Source organism: Panicum virgatum, chromosome 8N (assembly GCF_016808335.1).
Source record: "Panicum virgatum strain AP13 chromosome 8N, P.virgatum_v5, whole genome shotgun sequence".
Lineage (NCBI taxonomy): Eukaryota > Viridiplantae > Streptophyta > Magnoliopsida > Poales > Poaceae > Panicum > Panicum virgatum.
The window spans coordinates 47,001,209-47,023,922 of NC_053152.1; the positions used below are offsets into that span (position 1 = coordinate 47,001,209).

Genomic DNA, 22,714 nt, shown 5'->3' on the forward strand with positions numbered 1-22,714 from the left:
CGATGTGGGTTTAGTTTGATCGATGGAAGCATGCAAGTAGCTTGCTTGGCTGCTTTCCTCTTAATCTACTACTTCTACCCTGCTGATCAGTGTGTGTAGGGTGTACGATCGAGTCTGTAAGATAAGCTGATCTAGCTATGTTGTGTGTTCGTCATCATTTTTAATTTTGTTCATTCTTTTTTCTTAAAAAATGAAAATTGGATGTGCGGTACAATCTATGTAGGCCGGCGCTCGCTCAAGTCCGGCCAGTCTGCTCGATCACTGAGCAATGTGGAGTACTCTATCCTGCTTGTGATGAGTGAATTGTCAACCGTGCGGTGTGATCGTGCGCTTGGTCTTTGGTTGCAGGTACACGGGCATCAAGTGTCAACGGTGAGCTGCCGTGGAGGTGCTGTGGCCGATGGACCATGCGGTGGACGGCGGTGAAGGGCAGCCGGGACTAGAGCTCGGGCCGGGCGGCAGCTGTGGTGTCCACTCCTGGATCGAGGGCGCAAGCGGCGACGGAAAGCGGGTTTCTTGGTTTGCGCTACAAAACCAAGGAGGCGGACGGCGGTTGAAGACGCCAAGTCGTGGAGGCACGAGCGTCGGTCTCGGGACTGACGGAGGCGACGGGCGTCGACGGCATCTAGGGCCTCGCTGCGGGCGATGAGGTGACGGGCGTCGGGCGGCGTCTAGGGCCGTCAGAAGGCCGAGGCAGGAACGGCGTCTAGGGCCACGGCGTGGAGGCGGGAATCTTCCCGCGCGTTGAGTTTTGGCGGTTTTCTCAAAACCGGCCACCTACCCGTGTTTCGCGGACCCCCCAAAACCGTGAACAGGATCTTCATCTACGTGGTGGCATCGCGGAGAAGACTTCGATTCAAAGAAAGAACCTCAGCCGTCGGATGAGTCCACGTATCTTTTCCGGTTTTGCCCCTACGGGCCTTCTAGTTTATTTTCAGCTCTAGGGGTAGTTTAGTCTTTTGGGTTGAGAGTTGTTGGGGTTAAATACCCCCTCACCCCCTCTCCCTCTCTCTCTCTCTCCTCTTTTGCCCAGTGAGCAGCCGCCTCTCCTTCCTGGCGCCCTCCTCCTCTTCCTCTCTTCCTCCCTGTCTCTTCTTTAGGGTAGGATTAGGAGTATGGATTTTTGAGTCCTTGTACTGAGATTGAATGGGAAAGGAGGCCCTTCCCTCCTTGTGCCCTCCGGAGATTTGATTTCGTTTCAATCTCATACATCTTGTGCTTTGTTTGTGACGATTTTTTGTTTTTGTTTGTGTGATCATGAAGCATGAGATCGTAGTTCTTCTCTGAGCTCTTTGAGGTGAATCCATTGCTCTTTACTTAGTGCCAAACGCTTAGGATTCACGAGCTCTTTCGATTCGAAGTTTTTGAGTTCTAGTGAAAACCCCGTTCTTGCTCGAAATTTCCTCGATTCCTCCCAAACCATGGAGTGATTCGTCGATTCCTTTGGTGGGTATGTTCACAAGGCCTTTGTGATCGTGCCTGCAAAATTTGGTGAGATTTTGACTTGATTTGACCCTCCAATCACCAAGTTTTCCAAAGATCGCGGGCTAAAAAACTTGTTTCTGCGTCGGGCTGAGTTTCTACCTATCACCGGTTAAACCGACGCTTTTTGATATGTTGCGTCGGTTCAACCGGTAAGTTGGTTTTTCGCACGTTAGGGTTTTCTGCTTTGCGTCTGGTTGCACCGGTGCATTTTCTCTCTTGTGCATCGGTTCAACCGGTGATACCGAGCCAGTACTTCTCTGCTTGCTGTTTGACTCGTTTCACCGACGTATAGAAATTTCTGAGCATTGGTTCTACCGGTGTTCAGTGTGATTCATTTTGCAGTGTCTCTGGACAACTGCACCGGTGTTCGAATTTTCGTTACGTCGGTTTAACCGGTGCTTGGAATCTCAGGTTTGTGGCCCCTCTGGACAACTGCACCGGCGTTGGTGTTTGATTTTGCCGGATCATCCGGTGTGTAACACCGGTTGAACCGACGCTGTTCAAGTCCATCCGTCGGATCAACCGGTGCTCGCTTTGACTACTGCCGGCTCTGCTCGTAGGTTGAACCGACGCCATTCAAACTCAAGCGTTGGATCAACCGGTGAGTTATACCGTGCTGTTTTTGTGCTGCTCTTCGTGGTTGCTTCCGCGTTCGCTCTTGCTTGTTCCTAGGGCTGCTATGTGTTAGTGTAGCTCCTCTATAGCTACTTTACACTTCACCTAGGACTCGAGGATTGGGTGTAAACTTGGGATCATTGGCCGAGCTTTCAATTGCGAGAATTTTTGATCGGCTCCCATTCACCCCCCCTGGTCGCCTTTTCGGTCCCTCAATCACCATCATTTCTCATCATGTACAAGCAGACCTGTGAGCGACGTGGCTTGGCCACCGGCACTGCAAAGTTGGCTCAAAGCTCAAAGGGGAGCAAGAGCAAGCTAGCTAGGCCAAAAGCTCGAGCACGAGCAAGCATGCATTTTGAGCAGAGTGGTAGGTCCTTGCCGTTTCCAAGAAACGGTTGAGCAGATAAGAGAACAGGGATGCCACACACAATGCAAGACCCTGACGTCGCCGATTGCTTCGGCCAACTCCGTGTCGACCGATCACTGGTCCGGCCGGGCGTGCTGCTGCTTTCATTTGGCCGATCTTCTCACTGTGCTTAATTCTATTCATATAGAATCTATGAACAAAAACTGAAAAGCACTACACGCCGCCAGCATGTCCCCGAGAAAGCTGCTGATGAGCCAGGTAAAATACATGTCCTCCCACCATGTTTCTATATATATTGTCTACCTTCAAACCAGATTAAGCACCTAATGATTCCAAATCAGTGGATGTTGGAGAGAAACAAAGATTCTGGAGCAAAAACAGCTAGCAGTGGGGAACGAAAGGAGAACTCGGGCGGCAAATAGTTTCCCACCGGCACCGGCCCGGGCAGGCAAGTTGCTCCCCGTTGATGTGTTTTTTCGAGATGTGTGCGCCGGACCCATGTAGTATTCTTTATTAACTGACCACCTACAATTTGCCTCTGTTTCTTGCCTCAGGGCTCAGGCGGTAGTATAGCGGGCGAGCTGCCTCACACAAGTCAGAAAAAAATGTGTACCCCTTGCGAAGCAAGATCAACCAATCTTGCGCGTGAAAATTCAGAAAAAAATCCCAGAAAATCAGAAATTTTGGGATTATGGTGAGAGATTGGAGCTCGGAGTTATAGGGGGCTAGAGATGCATACCTCGGTAGTGAGTCCCTGAGCTTGAGCGTGCCGCCGTGGATGAGAAGGGGAAGGGGAGCGGGGAGGGGGGAGGAGGGGGCGGTGTTTGGTTTTGCTGGGGTGGCTTTCCACCCTTACTTTCCCCTGCTCTTGCGGCCTTGCCCCTGAGACTGACCCCAACAGCATTGGCATCACGAAAGGCAAACCGGATATGCCCCTTCAATCCATACTATGCATGACCAAATTGTCTCCAACAGAGTAGCCATAAGGAGCAGGCACTTTGGTTTCGAAAGAGAGAGACGAAGTAAAAATACATGCCCTCTCGCTTGCAACGCATTTGAGGAGTGGACAACAACCGAGGGTTGGAAGAGGAGCGGCACCATATCCAATGAAAAACATTATATAAATGAGGAAAATTAATCTACAGACCGGAAATGCTATCGCTGTTGGAGACGAGACCAAACACATGCCTGTTGCATTACTGTAGATGTGAGGTAATCCTCAGTTTGCCCCTCAAAATTGCCTCTCATTGTTGGAGTCAGTCTAAGCCCACAGATTGGGCTCGAACCAAATAAATCTGGAAGGTGAAACAATGGGAAGGCCAAAGAATTTCAACTGCCCGGATCAAATAAGAAAAAATCCCCTGCATGCAGCTACAAAACATCGCTTATTACATGCTGCGTGCCGAGCGCAAGAACATAAGTTCATGCATCATGGACACTGAAACCAGGAGAAATTAATGACATATTACGAAAGATTGTGGTGTTTTCATGCCCATAAGTTACATGGTGTTGAGCAGTAGTGGTAGGTCCTTGCCGTTTCCAAGAAATGGTTGAGCAGATAAGAGAGAGCAAGGATGCCACACACAATGCAAGACCCTGACTTTGCCGATCGCTTCGGCCAACTCTGTGTCGATCGATCACTGGTCCGGCTGGGCGTGTTGCTGCTTTCATATTCATATAGAATCTATGAACAAAATTAAAACTGAAAAAGACTACACGCCACCAGCATGTCCGTGAAAGCTGCTAAGCCAGGTAAAATACATGTCGTCCTTCCACCATGATGTTTCTATATATATTGTCTACCTTGAAACCAGATTAAGCACCAAATGATTCCAAATCAGTGAGATGTTGGAGAGAAACAAAGATTCTGGAGCAAAAACAGCTAGCAGTGGGGAACAAGAGGAGAACCCGGGCAGCCAGCAGGGCAGCCTCTGAATCAAGCGTGCCCTAGGTTCGAATCTGGTCGGCAGCGCTCTTGCTAGAGTTGGAGGCCGTGGGTCGGCTGGGGCGTAAGAATCCCGGTGCCTAGCATCCCAGGCACAGGGTCCAATGTTGATACACTCCTCATTCTCATTATGAAGTGATCTTACAAAGACACTATAGGAAGCATCATATATTACACTCGAGGTATAGACCATTGTTGCTGGCTACACTGCCTTCCATATATCGTGCCAGATGGAAAACACCACGTCCAAGCACACAATAAGTGGAAAAACTTCCATTTGAGTTTCATTTCAACTGTAGCACAACATTTTTTTGTCCATGCAAAATCAACAAACTTATTAATGTACGCATTTTAATTTTAAGTCGTATGTAGTGGACCTAGACTGAAGGCTTTGGATTTATGTAGAAGAGCATTCGACCTTGCTTCCAGCAGCATTGTTACTAACAAGCATATACATCTTTGTTGCACAATTGTGTGAAACAGTGGAACATATGGTGTGGTCGAGAGGAAAGGCCCGTGGAAAACTGCAATCAGTTGCCATGCCAATCCGTTGATCTAGATGAGTTCTTCATGCAAATGTTGCTACTTTTCTGCATGCTTGGAGCAGTTCACCTGCATAACTCACACTGACCTCGTGTCCTTCATTTTCGTGAAAACATTTGTGACCAAAGAGATGAACCACATACAGTCACTTTGTAATAGGCTCACATTCTGTTACTACCAACACTATAATTACATTGTTGCGCATTATCCGTTCCAAATTGTCATTGATCCTGCATGTGTCTGAGGTGTATCAGTTGTCATACCTTACTCACACTTACCTATAATATTTGTTAAGCACAGAAAATAGAACAAAATGCATACATGCATATTACGTGAAGACTCAAGCGATTATATATAACCCCGCCATTAATTGAACCCATGGTGAAAGCTCACTCCTTGGATAAACACACTAGTACTGATACAATGCTCGTATCAAGTTTCAGTTTTCAGCAATCAAACCAGATATTAAATGTCCAACCCATCCCAAATCAGTAGCATATTGGAGAAAATCAAAGGTTTTTACCGTGTCTAAATCTATGCAAGGCATCTGATAATGCTTCATATGGGAACTATATTTCAGCATCCCTATAAAAACTTCTGCGACGACAGATTGGGCACGTCCTGCTACTGAAACTAAACCCCATATATAAATGTAATGTGCCCGTGAGCTGATGAGTACTATTTTAATTTTTTTTCTTTATTTGTCTGTCGCTCCATTTCACGATTCTTTGTACTATATTATATTTTTAAAAGCTTTTTTAGTACTTACAAATGTACTATACCAAAATTATAAGAATCTAGGCCTAGGTGTTTATTAATGCAGAATTGGATCACTATTCTCTTTATATTTTGTTAAAAAAGTCAAATTAAAAACAGTAAGCCCAAGAAATATTTAATCAGATGAGCAAATAGGAATTAAGCCAACGAGTGGTGAGGGAGGTCCATGTTGCAAAATTGCCTAGTTCGTTCCTTCTAAGCCTACTAAGCCCGCAGATTGGGCTCGAACCAAATAAATTTGCAAGGTGAAACAATGGGAAGGCCAAAGACACTAAGTCTTGCTTGAAACAATACTTTCATTAGAATTTCAACAGCCCGGATCAAATAAGAAAAAATCCCCTGCATGCAGCTGCAAAACATGGCTTACATGCTGCGTGCCCAGCGCGAGAACATAAGTTCATGCACCATGGACACCGAACCCAGGAGAAATTAATGACATATTAAGAAAGATTGTGGTGTTTTCATGTCCATAAGTTACATGGTGCTGAAAGCTTCGGAGTTAAATACTAATGGTACACTGTACCAACATTCCTGAAGTATGTATGCGCAACTGCCAATTTTTAGATAAAAAATTATCATGCACATGGAACATGCATTGTGAGTAAGTGTGGTATAGGCCTTAATTGCAACAATGAATATTCACTACCGGAAACCGTGTGTATGCTGTGTACCTTGGGGTTTGCGAGTGCCACATATCGGACACTCAGCACCTCAGGCACTCGGCAAAGTCACGGCACACGGCTGTAACCTACCTGATAAAATCCATATATACTACAACACAGTAGACTGAGTTCGTAGTAGCTTAGTAGTCCTTAATTCTGCCATGAATTACTGTAATTAACCTTCCTGCTAAATTTTAGCATATACTGCTAGAACACAGTAGAGTGAATAATTAGTGGTAGTCCTTAATTATTCTACCATGAATTAGACTGTAATTAACCTTCCTGCTGAATATTATAGTTGTCTAAAAAAACAGATATGGCTTTTGTGCTGAAGATACGCTGTTTCAAGTTGGTGTCTTTCTCATTTGGGCAAAGTTGGATGTCGAATTTTATTTCACAGGAAACACACTAGTACTCACTCGCAACGAGGGTCAGTTTGACTCGAGGACACACTAGGATGTCGTTGAACGTGTTGCTGGCATCAGAATGGACTGACTGATCATCTAGTTTTCAACTACGGTTGAAGGTCACCATCTGTCTGTGCCTACGTTCAGTCCTGATCTTTGAGAAGACCGGTCAATCTATAGCAAGTCTCATCTAGATTACTAGCATGAATATATAAGTGGTAGTCCATAACTACTATATTTACTATTATTTATAGAGTTGTAACCTCCCTGCTAAACATTGGCATTCAAATAATGTGCAGTGTCAGAAAAGATGTGTGTAATCCCTTGCATCAATGGCCTTTAATTTGTGCAGAACATATTTACACTGATACGTCATTTCCATGTGATACTCTCTATTAGTTCTCTTTCTTCCGTGACTAGTGGAGATGCACATGCCACATGCATATGTTTAGAAAAAGATTATTTAAGAACAATTTGATTACATCAACAACTACTAAAAAAGTAACTTCTTATACATTTTCTTGTTGAATGGAAATTTGATCATAGAAGATATCGATTTACACAAGGATCCTCATGCATCTATTGGCCGTCACATGAATAGCTTATTGGTCGGATAATTGGATGGAACCAAATTTATAAAAGTTAATCCCCAAACATAGCTCGTCTATACCTTTCCTAATCAAGTTGAATCAATTATAACGATTTATTAGCCGGTCAATACCGTTCCTAATGGACTTGAATCAATTAGCATGATAGGCAAGCCTCTCACCTCTTTAATTTATTTCAAAAATAATAGGTAAGTCTCTCATCTCCTTTAATTCCTTTCCAAAATGATAGGGAATCACCACCTCTTCTAATTTATTTCAAAAATAATAGGTAAGTCTCTCATCTCCTTTAATTTCTTTCCCCAAAATGATAGGGAATCATCTTATCTTATTCAATTTTTTTTCAAAATAATAGGTAAGTCTCTCACCTCCTTTAATTTCTTACCAAAATAATAGGGAATCGTCTTATCTTATTTAATTTCTTTCCAAAATGATAGGCAATTATCATCGATTAGCCCTAAGATTAAGGTGGCGGAGAGGAGAGGCTTGGGGCAGGTGGAGGGGTTGTGGTGGGTCCGTCAGGGCGAGTTTACAGGTGAAAAGGTGATTTTTTTTAGCAGATTCATTTTCTAAAGTGTAGTTTTGAGGCTTTCTCCAAACTTTGGTACCCCTTTAGCCCTGACAAGTGGGTCTTCTACGAGTTGAGGGTACGGTGTGGGCCTAATCTTGGTGATAAACAATTTTTCCAACCTTTATAGTATATATGGATATATCTCGTATTCTATGGAAAAATTGGTTCTCGATTCTAAGACTACAAACCTAATCGAGGTCCACTCGATCCATAACTATGTACACTACCTTCTTTATCCTCCATGCGATTCTCATGAATCATGTATGTATATGCATCACTTATTGAACATGGATCGCATAATCTCCTTGATCATGAATCACCAAGGATACGTGCCTTGCTCAATAATAGTGATGTTTGTCCTACCACATTCTTCAAAGCATTCTGACAAAATCATCTGTCAGTTATAAATTGTAATCATAAAATATAAATAACATGAACTGAATGCCAATATGATGATTTGACTCACCTCTATCATGATTGACCGGTCAAGAAGTTGTTGCGGAGTTCAGCATCAATGAGTTTGGCACCGATCGTTTTGGTCAAAGTCTGCCACGTAGGAATCCAATATGACTTCAAGGAAATACTATTTACATAGATAATACCCAAATTAATAATAATTTGTTGAAAATTTTAAAATTTGAACCTATAATTCGTAAGACATATCTTCCTTGTGAAGAACGGATCAAATGAACCTCAGGATCCCAAGACCGATAGAAGCAACAACTGTGATCAAGTCAACTCATGAACCATGAGGCATCTCAAGGGCATCAACCATGTGTTATGAAAAAGGTGCTAATAACCATCTTCTTTTTCTCGTCTTCTTGTTCTTGTAACTCCAACTACTACTACCAAGAATTTTTGAAGTTCGAATGCACTTGTACTATGTGTGACATGTGAATCCTACGGAGCCACCCACATCAGTGGCAAGCATAAGGATAGAAAATATGATCATGTAATATATTTCCTTATTTGATGCGACAAATATTGGAAGGTTAACATGAATCCGACCCCCTACCCCTACATGGCCGGTCAATCCCTTCTAATTTGTTTCCTTAATTGATGAGGCAAATATTGGAAGGATGTCAAACATAAAGGGAAGGATAATCACCTCACAACCAAAAGGATAATCTTACCCAAAAAAACATTGTTGCCAGCTATACAAACAATGGAAAGTAATAAATGAGCACAAGGGTGGGTAGATGAAAGTGCTTGGTGTAAAAAGTATTAGGACTTTGGCAGAAATATTTCCTTCTATCAATTTCCCTGGCCCACACCCTCTTTCCTTTTATCTTTAGGCTGGCAAGTGGGACCTTTGTTAGGAGTACAGTGGGTCTAATCTTGATGAGAAATGATTTCTATTTTTTCAACTATTATAGTATAGATATGGATAATATTCTACCATTTCTTAACCTAGTAGCATGCAAATGTCAGCATATATCTTCCGAACACTGGCTATAAATTCAGGTCTCACATCGAGCCAATGATGTGAGATCAAGAAAGTTTGAAAATGAGTGACCCCCCTCCGTCCCCCCCTCCCCCCGCCCCCCGACGGCGACGACCCCCGCGCTGCCGGCCACCACCCCTCCCAGCCCTCCGGCTCCAGATCCTTGAACCTTGATGCCCCCCCCCGTTCACCCCTTCCCCCGGATCTGGCCTCTCTCACCCCAATGGAGGCTTCCCCAAAGGTCTCGACCTCGGTGTCCCTACCGACTTCGAGGAAGAAGAAGAAGAAGAGCAGCTGCTCTGGTCTACTCCGCGCCCGTCCTCCAAGGCCAAGGAGGTGGCGGTCGAGATCCGCGGCTCTCCACCCCCCCTCCGTTTGTCACTGCGGTGGGGACTTCATGGCAGACGCCCGCCGTGCACCACCGCGTGAGCCGCGCGTGTCGCGTGGGTCAGGGGGGCGCGGCACGCCCCGCCCTCTGGCTCCTTACCACCTCCCGGTCGCTGAGCCCCCGGCGCCTATTCGGCCCCACTTGAAGGTCTTTCCTTTGGTCGACACGGATGGATTTCTCCTGGTTGTCAGCAAGCGCCGCCTCAGATCTGAGCGTCTGCTGCGCCGCCCTGCATCGACGTGGCGCCCTGTTCCGGCGGACCTGGTTGGCAAGTGCTTCAACTGCCTGGCACTCGATCATGTGGCGGCCCGGTGCCCTTTCCTGATGCGCTGCTTCAGATGTAGAGGCTTCGGACACTCCTCCCGAACCTGCAGGCACCGCCGCCCGGTCGCCCCCCCCCCCCCCCCTCCGCGCGGTCGCGTGCGGCCTGTCTGCCGTGTTGCTACCAGTCGCGACGCTGCGGCTGCGCTTCGCACCCGTCGCCTGGCACACTCGGCGGCCTCTTCTTCTACGATGATGTCCTCCTCGAGGTCCACTGGGAGACCATGCTCCGGCCCTCCCGATGGTGGGAGGTCAAACGTGGCCCCGTCGCGCCCCTGTGGGGCGGCGTTGGGCTGGTCGCTCCCTGCTCCTCTGCGCTTCGGCCGCATCCGCGCAGCCAGCTCGCCGGTTTCTCATGGCTTGCCTTCGTCCTAGTGTGACCCGGTGGCTGCTCACACCGAGCATCAGGTGCTGGAACAAGTTTCTCGCTCTTTCGACCCTATGATCGATGAAGTGAGCATTGTACTTGGGGGTCGTTCTTGTGGCGTCCTGGATGAGGGCAGCCTGCTGTTGCCTCACTGGTCTGATCCGCCAGCTATGGTCACTGCATCCCCCGACCCCATGGTCTTCGAAGCGATGAATTCGGCAACTCTGCCAACATCCGTACCGGCGGCTTCTACTGACCAGTGCTCGCCTGGGCCCTCACCTGCTATGGCCCCTGCTACGCTCGGCATGGACCCCTCGGAACTGGTCACTGACAATGGACAGGGAGATTGGTCGCACGATCAGGTAGCGCTGGAGACGGTACGCTTTGAGGTTGCTGGTGATGAGCCGTCGACCCCCTCCACTCCTGGCTCGAGGAGAAATGTTACTCTCTCTCGTGGCACTCAAGAGGCTCCACCTCTACTGCTGTCCTCGAGTGCTAGCACACCTATCAGGAGGGTCGTTTCTGTTTTTGCCGCGGACGTGTGTAGGGCGGCTTCCCCAACAGTCCTCGTCTCCACACCGCCAAGACGGAGGGCGAAGACCCCGCAGCTCCCTCCAGCTCCCAGGCGCAGCGAACGCTTGGCAAAAAAAAAATCCCGCCACCGGGCGACGAAGCCAGCACAGCAGGCGCAAAATGTGCTGATGAAGCGCCTGGGCCTAACCTCCACTGGTTTGCCTCCGGACGCCTCATCTTTCCAGCACTATACTGCTATGTTCTCCTCCACCATGACCGCCTCCAAATGTGAAGCCATGGACGCTTTGTTACCAACTGGATTATCCTCGTTTGAGGTGTTCGAGTCGGATCAACTGTTGTAATTGTGGGTTGTTTACCCCTGGTCTCACTTTCATGTTTTTTAAATGATCTGTTAAAACTTTCTTGTTTGGAATGTTCGTGGGCTGAACTCACGAGCTCGTCGTAATGTGGTAAGGGATTTGGTCGGACAAGAACGTGTATCCCTCATCTCGCTGCAGGAAACAAAGTTGGATGACTGTGATGAAGCCATGATCATGGACATGTTCGGTCTTGGTTTTGATTTTTCTTTCCTCCCTGCGTGCCATACATGTGGGGGGGGGTCCTTCTGGCTTGGAGAAATGATACATGGTCGGTGTCAAACATTGCACGAGGTGAATTTTCTTTAACGGCTGAGATTACTCTGAAGTCTAATGGGGTCTCCTGGTGGCTCACCAATGTTTATGTCCCTCAAGCTGATTGTGATAAGGTTCATTTCCTGGATGAGCTGCGCACAATCAGAGCCTCCCATTCTGATTCATGGTTGATCTGTGGCGATTTCAACTTGATATACAAGGCTCAAGATAAGAACAATACAATTTTGAATAGAAGGATGATGGGTCGTTTCCGTAACTTCATTGATGAAGCCGAACTGCAAGAACTCTTGCTGAGAGGGAGGCTTTATACATGGTCAAGTGAGTGTGATAATCCTACTCTTGAACGCATCGACCGTGTTTTTGCTTCAGAAGAATGGATGCTCTCCTTTCCGGACCATGACTTGTCGGCTCTGTCCACGGACTGCTCCGATCATGCACCACTCCTCTTGAAAACAGACTGCACCCTCCCCCATCTGAAATGCTTTCATTTTGAGAATATTTGGCCCAAGTTTGATGGTTTCTTTCTTGTGGTCGAGGAGGCATGGAACGCCCCGTTGCCGTGCCCCGGTTTGGATGCTTTCAGGGCGCTGGACTCCAAACTGAGAGCAACGGCCAAGGCCCTTAAATCCTGGAGTGCCAAGCATGTCGGTTCTGTTAGGCTGCAGCTTGCTATTGCAAAGGAGTTGGTATTTTGTTTTGACTGCGCCCAAGACCAACGCCCCCTCACCCCACACGAGCTTGCCCTGAGGAGAAAAGCAAAGCTGTGCACTTTGGGTTTGGCTTCGCTGCAAAGATCTATTGCTAGGCAAAGACCTCGCATCACGTTTCTTGCTGACGGTGATGCGAACACAAAGTTCTTCCATTTGCAGGCTTGTCATCGCAGCCGGAAAAATCATATCAACTCTCTACGGGTACATGATCTTGAGCTGACACAGGATGATGAGAAGGCGGATGCTTTTTTCAATCACTTTGACAATATTCTTGGTGCCCTGGGTGATATTCTCTCAAAAATTAATTTTGATTCCATCCAACTGTCATCTGTGGAGTCGGCACTGCTTGACCATTGTTTCAGTGAGGAAGATGTGTGGAAGACCATCTTAGAAATACCGGTCGACAAAGCCCCTGGCCCCGATGGATTCACTGGACTGTTTTATAGGACGGCTTGGCCGATCATCAAGGCTGACATTATGAGGGCCTTTCATGCTCTTTGGTCCCTAGATGGCAGAAGCTTATACCTAGTAAATCAGGCCTTTATGGGGTTGCTGAAAAAAAAAAGAAGGGTTCTGACTCGGTAGGGGATTTCAGGCTGATTAGTCTCATCCACAGTTTTGCTAAACTGTTTACAAAAGTGCTAGCGTGCAGATTGGCACCTCAAATGGGCCGTTTGGTGCAGTCGAATCAAAGTGCATTTATACGAGGGCGCTTAATTCATGAAAATTTCAAAGCTGTTCAGTTAACATCGAAGGTCCTACATCAGAAAAAGAAGCCAGCTGCCCTTCTAAAAATTGACATATCCAAGGCCTTTGATACTGTCAATTGGCGATTTCTAATTGACCTCCTTCAGCACATGGGTTTTTCTAGGAGATGGGAAAATTGGATATCTTTGATCCTTTCAACGGCTAGCACCAAGATTATAGTGAATGGATCCCTTGGCCATCGTATTTGCCATGCTAGGGGTCTTCGTCAAGGTGATCCATTATCCCCCTTACTTTTCGTGTTGGCTATGGAGGTGCTCAATTCTCTTCTCAAAAGAGCTGATGCGTTGGGCCTATTGTTGCCTTTGGATGATCGGTAAAGGATAGAGTTTTCCTTTATGCTGATGATGTCGTGCTTTTCATTCGCCCGCAATCAACAAGATTTGATCGTAGTCAAGGCCATTTTGGAAATTTTTGCACGAGCTTCTGGGCTGAAAACAAATATGGATAAATGTCATATCTCACCTATTCAGTGCAACCTGGAGGACACTGTCTCCCTGCTGCGCCACTTTCCAGGCAGATTAGACCCCTTTCCAACCAAATACTTGGGTGTCCCCCTATCTCTAAAAAAGCTGTCGAAGAAGGACTTGCAGCCGTTGGTTGACAAGATGAATGATCGCCTCCCCTCTTGGAAGTCCAGGCTCCTCAGCAAAGCCGGCAGGGCTGTACTCATCAAGTCCGTTTTATCGGCAATTCCAATGCATACTGCCATGGTGGTGGACCTCTCTCCATGGGCAATCAAGCAAATTGACAAATGAAGGAGGGCTTTCTTATGGAATGGCAGTGACAACGCGAAAGGAGGAAGTTGTATGCTTGCTTGGCCCAAGGTCTGCCGGCCGCCCGAGCTTGGTGGCTTGGGTTTTTTGGACCTCAAGCTGTTCGGTTACGCCCTGCGTATGAGGTGGTTATGGATGAAGAGAACTGAGGACAACAGGCCATGGTCCCAGCTTCCTGATAAACATGACGACATGGTGCTTTCCATGTTTCAAGCGTCCATTTCCATCGAGTTAGGTGACGGTAACCGCTCTTTCTTCTGGACAGATAGGTGGCTTCAGGGACAATCCATCAGGGACATTGCCCCATGTCTCTTTGAGGCAGTTGGACCTCGCATCCAAAAAACAAGAACGGTCACCGACGGCCATCAGAATGATTGCTGGATCCGTGATATTACTGGTGCTCTTACTGTGCAGGTCTTGCTCGATTACCTTCTGATTTGGGATCACACCAGGGCCGTCGTCCTGCGCCCGGGGATACCTGATCGCCTCCTTTGAAAGTGGACAAATGATCAGACTTTCACAACAGCGTCAGCTTACAGAGCTTTTTTCATTGGACAGTACTCCGTTCTAGGGGCAAAAACCCTTTCAAAAACACGAGCTCCTGGCAAATGCAGATTCTTTGGTTGGCTGGCGCTGCATGACCGATGCTGGACGGCTGCCCGGAGGAAGCGCCACAACTTGCAGGACAATGATACTTGCGCTTTCTGTTGCCAGGAATCTGAAACCATCACTCACCTCCTGGTCGGCTGCTCCTTCTCTAGGGAGGTTTGGTTTGCTGCCTTACAGTCCATGGGCTGGCAGAGCCTAGCGCCACCCAGCGACTCTTTCAGTCTTGCTGATTGGTGGGCGTCGGCCAGGAAATGTTTACTCAAGGATGATCGCAGGAAATTGGACTCCATGATAATTTTGGTTTCCTGGATACTCTGGCTCGAGCGCAACAAAAGAGTTTTTGATAGGCAAGCTAGATCGGCTCAACAGCTCCTTTCACTCATTGCAGATGAGGCAGTTCAGTGGGGGCTGGCAGGCTACACTCAAGTTGAGGCTCTTGCAGTAGCGCTAGGTCGTCGGCCGTGTCGCACCATTACTTTTTACAGCATACAGCCAATTTTTACAGCATTCTCAGCTCCGAAGCTGATCACAAATAATAAGTACCAGTGTACACCAACTAAAGAAAATAACTAAAAGCAAATTATCTTATTGCTTCTACATCCATTATTATCGATGATATCCAAAGTGATGACCTTTAACGCTTTGCTTGCCAATCGGACAGTGTCGCTGCGGGAAATGTGCGACTACTAAACTACTCGATTGCTCGTTTGTTGTGCGCTTGATCGGATATGGTCTAGCACGCAAAGACTCGAGAATTTAGACTGGTTCAGGCCGAATGTGCCCTACGTCTAGTATGGGGGTGGTGTTCTTGCTCTATTGCTCTCGAGCCCGGGTGCTCAAAGTTCAGAGGGGAGCTTACAAGCTGGTCAAGCAGTGTCGAACCTCTAGGAGTCCAACCCTTTCCTACGTTGCGGCCTTTTCCTTTTATAGTCCAAGGTGGGGCCCCCATTTACATGTATCTAACGCTGTGTCTTGGCACCGTCGGGTGTCCTTCGTCTTCGTCAGTCGTCGGGGCCCACTCGGTCAGTCGGGAGTGGGGTGGCTTGATCCTTGTGGGTTTTCTTAGGCAACGGGTTGTCCAGGCGCTGTCCCATCCTTGGCCAGTCGGGGCGGCCCGGTCATTCGAATGGGCGCTCGGGGCTCATCTCCAGTCTTATCTGTCTGGGTCTATGTCCCTTATCTGCAGGGCTACCTTGCGCAGCCCTTGTCCGTCGGACAGCACGCCCGATGAGGGGTGCCTTACCGAGGCCAGACAGGGGGTGTCCGGTCACACCTGCTGGCGTAATAGAGTGGTGCGCAGAGGCAGCCATCATTACGGCGCGGGAGGGGACGTCCGTTGACGCCCTTTCCCGTAGTGTCGCGGGGCCCGCGCGGGCGGCGCTGCCCCTCTGTCAGGGAGCCTTGTAGTCTATGTCTACGCCGCAAGATAAGGAGAGCTGGTGTCGTGGAGCCTATACGGGAGTCTGTCTTGGCCGGCACACCTGTCAGGGGGAGCGGCATCCTTGGAGCGCACGGCCCGGGTCGCCCGGCATGGCTCTGACCCGGGGCGCCAAGAGCCGCCACTTGTCCCGGAGGGTCGGGCTCCCTGCTTCGTTGGCTTAGGAACGAAGGCGACCGCCCAGGCGGGCTGGCAGGCCACGTCGCGCCCGGCCCAGGGAGCTTGTTGGGCTTCCCTCCATACAAGTCAGGCCCGTCAGGGGCCCCGGGTTTACACCCCCGTCAGACAGTCTCCCTTGATTCCTCATGCTGCAGTAGGGGTCAAAATCGCAGTCAATATATCCCACCTGAAAATAGCCTGCATAAAAGAGGTAACCTGTTTTTTCTCAAAGGGAATGTTTTATGCAAAGCTCTTAACTTTATCTATATGTCAACATTCTATCAAGCTAACTAACAATCCCTATATATATATATATATATATATATATATATATATATATATATATATATATATATATATATATATATATATACACACACACACACACCCCAATGGCCAAAACTAGTAAAGTTTGGCCAACACGGATCCCAAAATGATTTATATTTTGGCCCTGAACTCGTTTATGTTATTAAACCTTCGAATAAAAATTTCTTAATTTGCATGCCATCTGATTGTTTTCTTTCAACCACGGCCGTCAATCAAACCCAGCAAACTTTTTATTTATTTGCCGAACCAAACCCAGCAAATCTCAAGTTCATATCAGCATATCCTTCTGGTCAAAAAGCCATATATGCAGCAGAGCTTTAGCATTTCTAATGGGAACTGGCAGACCATATTCCAGGGCGTTACATGTCTCAGACTTTAGCTGGTAATAGATAGCTGCCTGCCAATTTATAAATTTTTGCATATCATGACTATATATACACCCACGCCCACGCTCACCTCGATCCATCTACTCCACTATTCAGTCCAAGCTATAGCTGTCCCATAGCTCCTAACAGCCAAACCCAGTTAGCTTTATAAAAGACTAAGACATCAAGAACCAAAGGAGGAGGATGGCCACAGTGTTTCCTTGTGCACTCTGCAAGGTCCTCCTCATCGCCGCAACCATCATCGCTCTCATCATCTTTGCTGGTAACCAATCACCGCTTTTTTCTTCATAGTAGCACAAATCTTGTAACGAATTCAACTTACTGATATTCCTGTGGATCGCAGGGGAAGTGTGTCCCTCAGTCGCCTACTATGATATCTGCGTTGAGGGTGCCCCAACACCTGGTTGCAGGACCTGGTGTGTGAATCAAGGCTACCCAAAGGGAGGTGACTTCAACCTCGGCATCTGCTGCTGCATCCTATTATCGCATCCGCAGCGGTTTCACAGTATAACCAGCCGCAATGTGCGTGTGAAATAAAGAGCTTTCGCTACCTGTAGCGAGTGTTTGCAAGAGAGATGTATTGTGCGTGCGCGCATGACAATAAAATGGGAAAATTATATTTTTCGTCATGTGCTGAATGTTTCTCAAAAGAAAAAAAGGTTGTTGCAGCGGTTGTGTTTGCTGAGAGAAATCCTACTGTTCTCGTGGAGATCGAATCTGTGATCTCTTACAGCGTAGAGCTACCATGCTATCCTTGTATTGCTTGCAGTTGCAGGGTGCAAACTTGGGAGTTGGGATCAAAGAATGAACTTCCTTTGCCACACCCATACGCATGCAGAGGATAGGAGAGAACATGAGGATTCAGGAAACTATCACAGAAAACTAGCTGGATTTCTTTAGTGTTGAGGTCAATTTTTTTCATCACGCACCAGTACCAACAAAACGTGTTCCCACCTAATTTACTCAGGGAGCTTACATAGTACAATAATAAAAACCAATTAAATTAGAGAAAAAAATACCGACATGTACTAACTACCATATGTGAAAGAAAAGACACAACTAAAAATAAACTAAAAACTATAGCAGGATGAAATAGGGACTGCAAAACCATGTCAAATAATCAAAAACTCCAGATTAAGGCATTGAGAAAATTAGAGGTCCTAGCAAAATCAAGCAACGAAGGAAAATGGAATAAGAATGGTTAAACAATGGCAAATTTCACTAGTTGCAATTAAGAAGAATCATCGAGAGAGGCTCATGAATAAGAATAACTCACTGATCAATACCACCAGTGAACTACCATTTGAGATCAATGCCAAATTAATGAGATGGGTCGAGACAACAAAATGGTTTGAAAATGGGCCAAGAGCCTTTTTGAGATCCTGTAATGGGTCGAAATTAAATGAAACAAGGACAATTATATTGTATATACATTCAAAAAAAACAGAGAAAAGGCTCTGTACCTACAAATACCCATGTTAAGGCCCAAGACAAAGTAATTGTAGCCCAGACCAAAATTGGTTCAGCTGAAGCCCAACCAAGTCCTACCCTACCATAGCGACCACTCACCACCCATTTCTCAGTTCTCTTTCTATACTCCAAACCTAGCCCAAATCTACACATGCTAAATTAATAAATAAAATAATTCAGCAGGAAATAAAAATGTGCCCAAATCAAATACGTGTTCTTACAAGCCTGCATAAATACACGTTATCCTACCAAAGGTTTAGATATATACAAAAAAATTTACAGTAGCGAATATTATTGATTTCAGCAGCACTATACACACACAAGAAAAAAAACCCAAAATCCAGTGAAGCATGCCAATATCAGCCAGCCAAGGCCTAGCTTAGATCAGATAGATAATACTCAACTAAAATACAAGGCATATAGCTTAGTACTCTGAACAATTATCTTAACTTTCAATATTTTGATGACTAACACCCAGATATTTCAAAATGTCTTTTCACACTATGTTGACATAATGGTCAACATTTGACATTGAAGGTCAAGCTAAAATGAAACATGCCTTGTATCTCTAAACAGAGAATGACTACCACGCAAATACGCGCCAAATTATATATTGTGGCCAAATAATCAATATATGTGCTTTACAAAGATATATTAAGCTCATATAAAATATGTTTTCTTTTTGCAAATCATATATCAAATATGTTTTTTTGGCGAATCATATCAAATATGTTTAGCAGCTAACCGACCATTTACGCGTGTACTTGCCCTGCCGAAGCTATATTTAGCGTGTATTGAATATATTACTTACCTAGTAGGTGACAGCTACGTGCTTATTGTACAAAAGATTTGGGTACAATCAAAATAGATATGGCAAAAAAAATAAGAATATTAGCAAATACGTTTTGCTCACTTACCAGCACTATTATATATACACTCGCCCTCGTCAAGGCTAGTAAGAGACTCCACTCCTACGCCACGGCCAGATCCAAACAGCAAGAGTTGGGTCTTGTGTTGACAAACAGAGAGAGAAAGATCATCGACACCATGGCGGCACGCAAGAACATGCTTCTCATGGCCAGCAGTGCTGCTGCTTCAGGGCATCGGTGTGAGGGAGGCACAGAGCTTGCTGCTTGAGAGATCTTTCGACGACGACTAGTTTTTGTTTCTGCAAGAACAAAAGGTGGAAATTTCACAGCAGGGAAAATCAGATGATGAAATCTTGTAACAGGACGAACCAAATGGTATATGAGATATAATATGATTATATGAAAAATTGAGTTTTTTGGGAACGTTCTTGCGAACGTATGCATCTTTTTCGTTGCTCAAAACATGGAATGTTTGTTCTAATATAATTTTTTTGCTCATAACGGACAAATCAAGGACTTTAATTAGACTAGACTCACTTAGACTTCCAACTCATCATAGCTATCAACATTTGACAGAATGGTCAAACAACTATTGAGTTTATTTTCTTCTTCCACTCAAGACAGTGGCGGAGGGCTCAGTGTGGCGAGATGTGGCGCTCGCCATACCTCGGCCCGGCCCATAGTGGGAATCGGCCCAAAGTCCGGTTTACCTTTACCTCCCTGGCTCCCTCACCCTAGCAGCCGCACGCCCGACGCCCAGTACTGCCGACGCCCTCGCCCCTCGCCCAGATCTCCCGGCTCCCTGCAGTGGCCGAGCGGCGCCCTCGCCCTCCGCCCCTCCGGCCCCGGTCCCCGGCTCCCCGACGCGCTTGGGCACCTCGCTGCCTCCCCGGCTCCCTGCTGCAGGCTGCAGTGGCGTGCCGGCGCGGCGGCGCCCACGCCCTCCGCCGGCCTTCATCCCTAGCTCGACGCCTCGGCGGTTCCCCGTGTCCGCGGCTCCGCGCCGTGCCTGGGTGCCTCCAGTGGCGGAGGGCTCAGTGTGGCGAGATGTGGCGCTCGCCATACCTCGGCCCGGCCCATAGTGGGAATCGGCCCAAAGTCCGGTTTACCTTTACCTCCCTGGCTCCCTCACCCTAGCAGCCGCACGCCCAACGCCCAGTACTGCCGACGCCCTCGCCCCTCGCCCAGATCTCCCGGCTCCCTGCAGCGGCCGAGCGGCGCCCTCGCCCTCCGCCCCTCCGGCCCCGGTCCCCGGCTCCCCGACGCGCTTGGGCACCTCGCTGCCTCCCCGGCTCCCTGCTGCAGGCTGCAGTGGCGTGCCGGCGCGGCGGTGCCCACGCCCTCCGCCGGCCTTCATCCCTAGCTCGACGCCTCGGCGGCTCCCCGTGTCCGCGGCTCCGCGCCGTGCCTGAGTGCCTCGCCGCCTCCCCGGCTCCCTGCCGCGGCGCGGGCACAGCCGGCAGCCCCCTCTCTGCCTCTCCGGCTCCCCGCAGCGCCGCTGCGGTGCGGCCTCCGGTACTGCTCCACTCATCCCTCTGCCCCTTACCCCATTTCTTTGTGTGGTATTTCATTTGATGATTGTGTTCTAGCCAGTACTGGTTCTAGCCTTGTTTGTGAAACGAAAATGAATACATGAATACATGACTCTAGTAAGAATTGACTCTGTTTCGTATTCGTAATGATATATATATCCTAGAATTTATTTGGGAGCAAATCTATATGTGAAGCTAGCTAGCTCAGACAAACCTAATGATGTGCGAGCAAATCTATATGTGAACTTGTGAAGCATCATTGTCGTACTTTGCTAAATCTGGAAGGTGAGTGCCTCCGTTATATCCTAGTGTTCAAGAATTTAGAAAGAACAATTTAGGATCAAAGAATTCTAGCAGCGCTTCTTTATTTTGTTCTGAATCAGACTGAAGTCATGTATGGTTTCTACCAATGAATACCATCATTGCTATTTAATTTTCAGTCTTGACAATGTGAACAGAATTACTCACTCACTGCACTACTGCAGCAGAAAACTAGCGAAGGGAAGGCAGCCGCCGGCTCAAGCTCCATGGAGCAACAACCAAGCTCTAGCAGAAAAGGGAAAAGAAAGGCACAAGAAAGAGGTGAGAGAAGTAGTATTTTTTGGGCGTTGTATAGGATTGGGAAATTAAACTAATTTACTTTAATGTGAATTTGACTATTTATTTCAGATCTAAAGAGCTATTTTAGTCCATTCGGATCCAGTAGCACAAACCCAAGCACTCATGGAAGTGAAGTTGGTAATGCTATAATAGAGGAGGAAGAGGTGGTGGAAACTCATTTGGAGGACACCAATACCATAGGCCAACAGCCAGGTAGCAATGAAAATGATCAAGGTACAATAACTGAGTTCAATTCGGATTATATCATTTCTGATCCGGGGCTTCGGATTCCAATTGAGCAATTTAGTCCTAATATTAGAGATGAAATTAGGAGGGCTTTCATGGAACGAGGTCCAACTCAACCTAGTAGTCATGTTTTTCCTAGAGGAGAAGATAAAAGGCGCTTTCGAAAAGAATGGTTTGAGAAATATAATTGGCTGGAATATAGCTTGGTGAATGGTAAGGCTTATTGCTTTTGTTGTTATCTTTTTAGAAGAGTTGGTGTAGATGATGACAAATTTGGTTATGAGGCCTTTACAAAAGAAGGCTTTAGGCAATGGAAGAATGCCTACTTAGCACTCCCTAAACATGTTGGTGGCCCTAATAGTCATCATACAATTGTTTTGAATAAGTTGGAGAGTGGAGATATTTCATCAGGTAGAGGACAACATCAAGAAACATCATTGCCTAGGCCTGGAGATACAAGATGGGGATCTCACTACAGGACATTGCTTCGTATTGAAACAATGTGGGACTCAATAATAGAAGTTCTGCAAGTGGTGCATGATGAGGAACATAATCCATCAAGGGCAGGGGGGTTGGTGCCTACTATGGAGTCTTTCAGCTTTGTGTTTATCATGAAGATGATGTTACAGATCCTTCGCATAACAAATGAGCTATCTCATCTGTTGCAGAAGAAGGATCAAAATATTGTTGAGGCCATGTCTTTGGTTATTGACGTGAAAACACGTTTGAACAATTTGAGAAGCGAAGGTTATGAGCCACTACTTGAAGAAGTCAAAACATTTTGCCAAGAAAATGATATCCCAATACCAAATATGGAAGATAGTGTACCAAGATTTGGTAGATCAAGGAAAGGAGGGAGAAACAACATCACTCAAGATCATTACTTTCGTGTTGATACCTTCTTTGCTACCATAGATGCTATCACAACAGAGTTTGATCATCGATTCAGTGAGGTATCATCGGAATTACTTACTTGCTTTGCTTGACTTGATCCTAGAGATTCATTCTCTAACTTTGATGTGAATAAACTTGCTCGCCTCACGGATATATATTTGAATGATTTTTCTTTTGATGACCGGAAAAGAATAAAAGACCAGTTAGAAACCTTCATTATTCATGTTAGAAGAGTTGAGGCATTCAGAGCTTGTTATGACCTTGCAA

The 22,714-nt window shown here is 46.7% G+C and overlaps 1 protein-coding gene across 1 annotated transcript; it reads left to right on the forward strand.

The window, feature by feature from the left end:
- Positions 1-21,203: 21,203 nt before the first annotated feature.
- LOC120686896 lies at positions 21,204-21,776 on the forward strand. The gene is made up of 3 exons (XM_039969092.1): positions 21,204-21,289; positions 21,377-21,541; positions 21,639-21,776. The coding sequence occupies exons 1-3, from the start codon at positions 21,235-21,237 to the stop codon at positions 21,761-21,763; spliced, it is 345 nt and encodes a 114-aa protein (XP_039825026.1). The 5' UTR covers positions 21,204-21,234; the 3' UTR covers positions 21,764-21,776.
- Positions 21,777-22,714: the final 938 nt, after the last annotated feature.

Excerpts from the sequence above, each read along its gene's own strand:
- LOC120686896 (XM_039969092.1), top strand. The coding sequence starts at position 21,235 with ATGGAGCAACAACCAAGCTCTAGCAGAAAAGGGAAAAGAAAGGCACAA. Across the intron at positions 21,290-21,376 it reads AAGAAAGGCACAAGAAAGAG|ATCTAAAGAGCTATTTTAGT; the intron begins GTGAGAGAAGTA and ends TATTTATTTCAG. Across the intron at positions 21,542-21,638 it reads TAGCAATGAAAATGATCAAG|GAGGGCTTTCATGGAACGAG; the intron begins GTACAATAACTG and ends AGATGAAATTAG.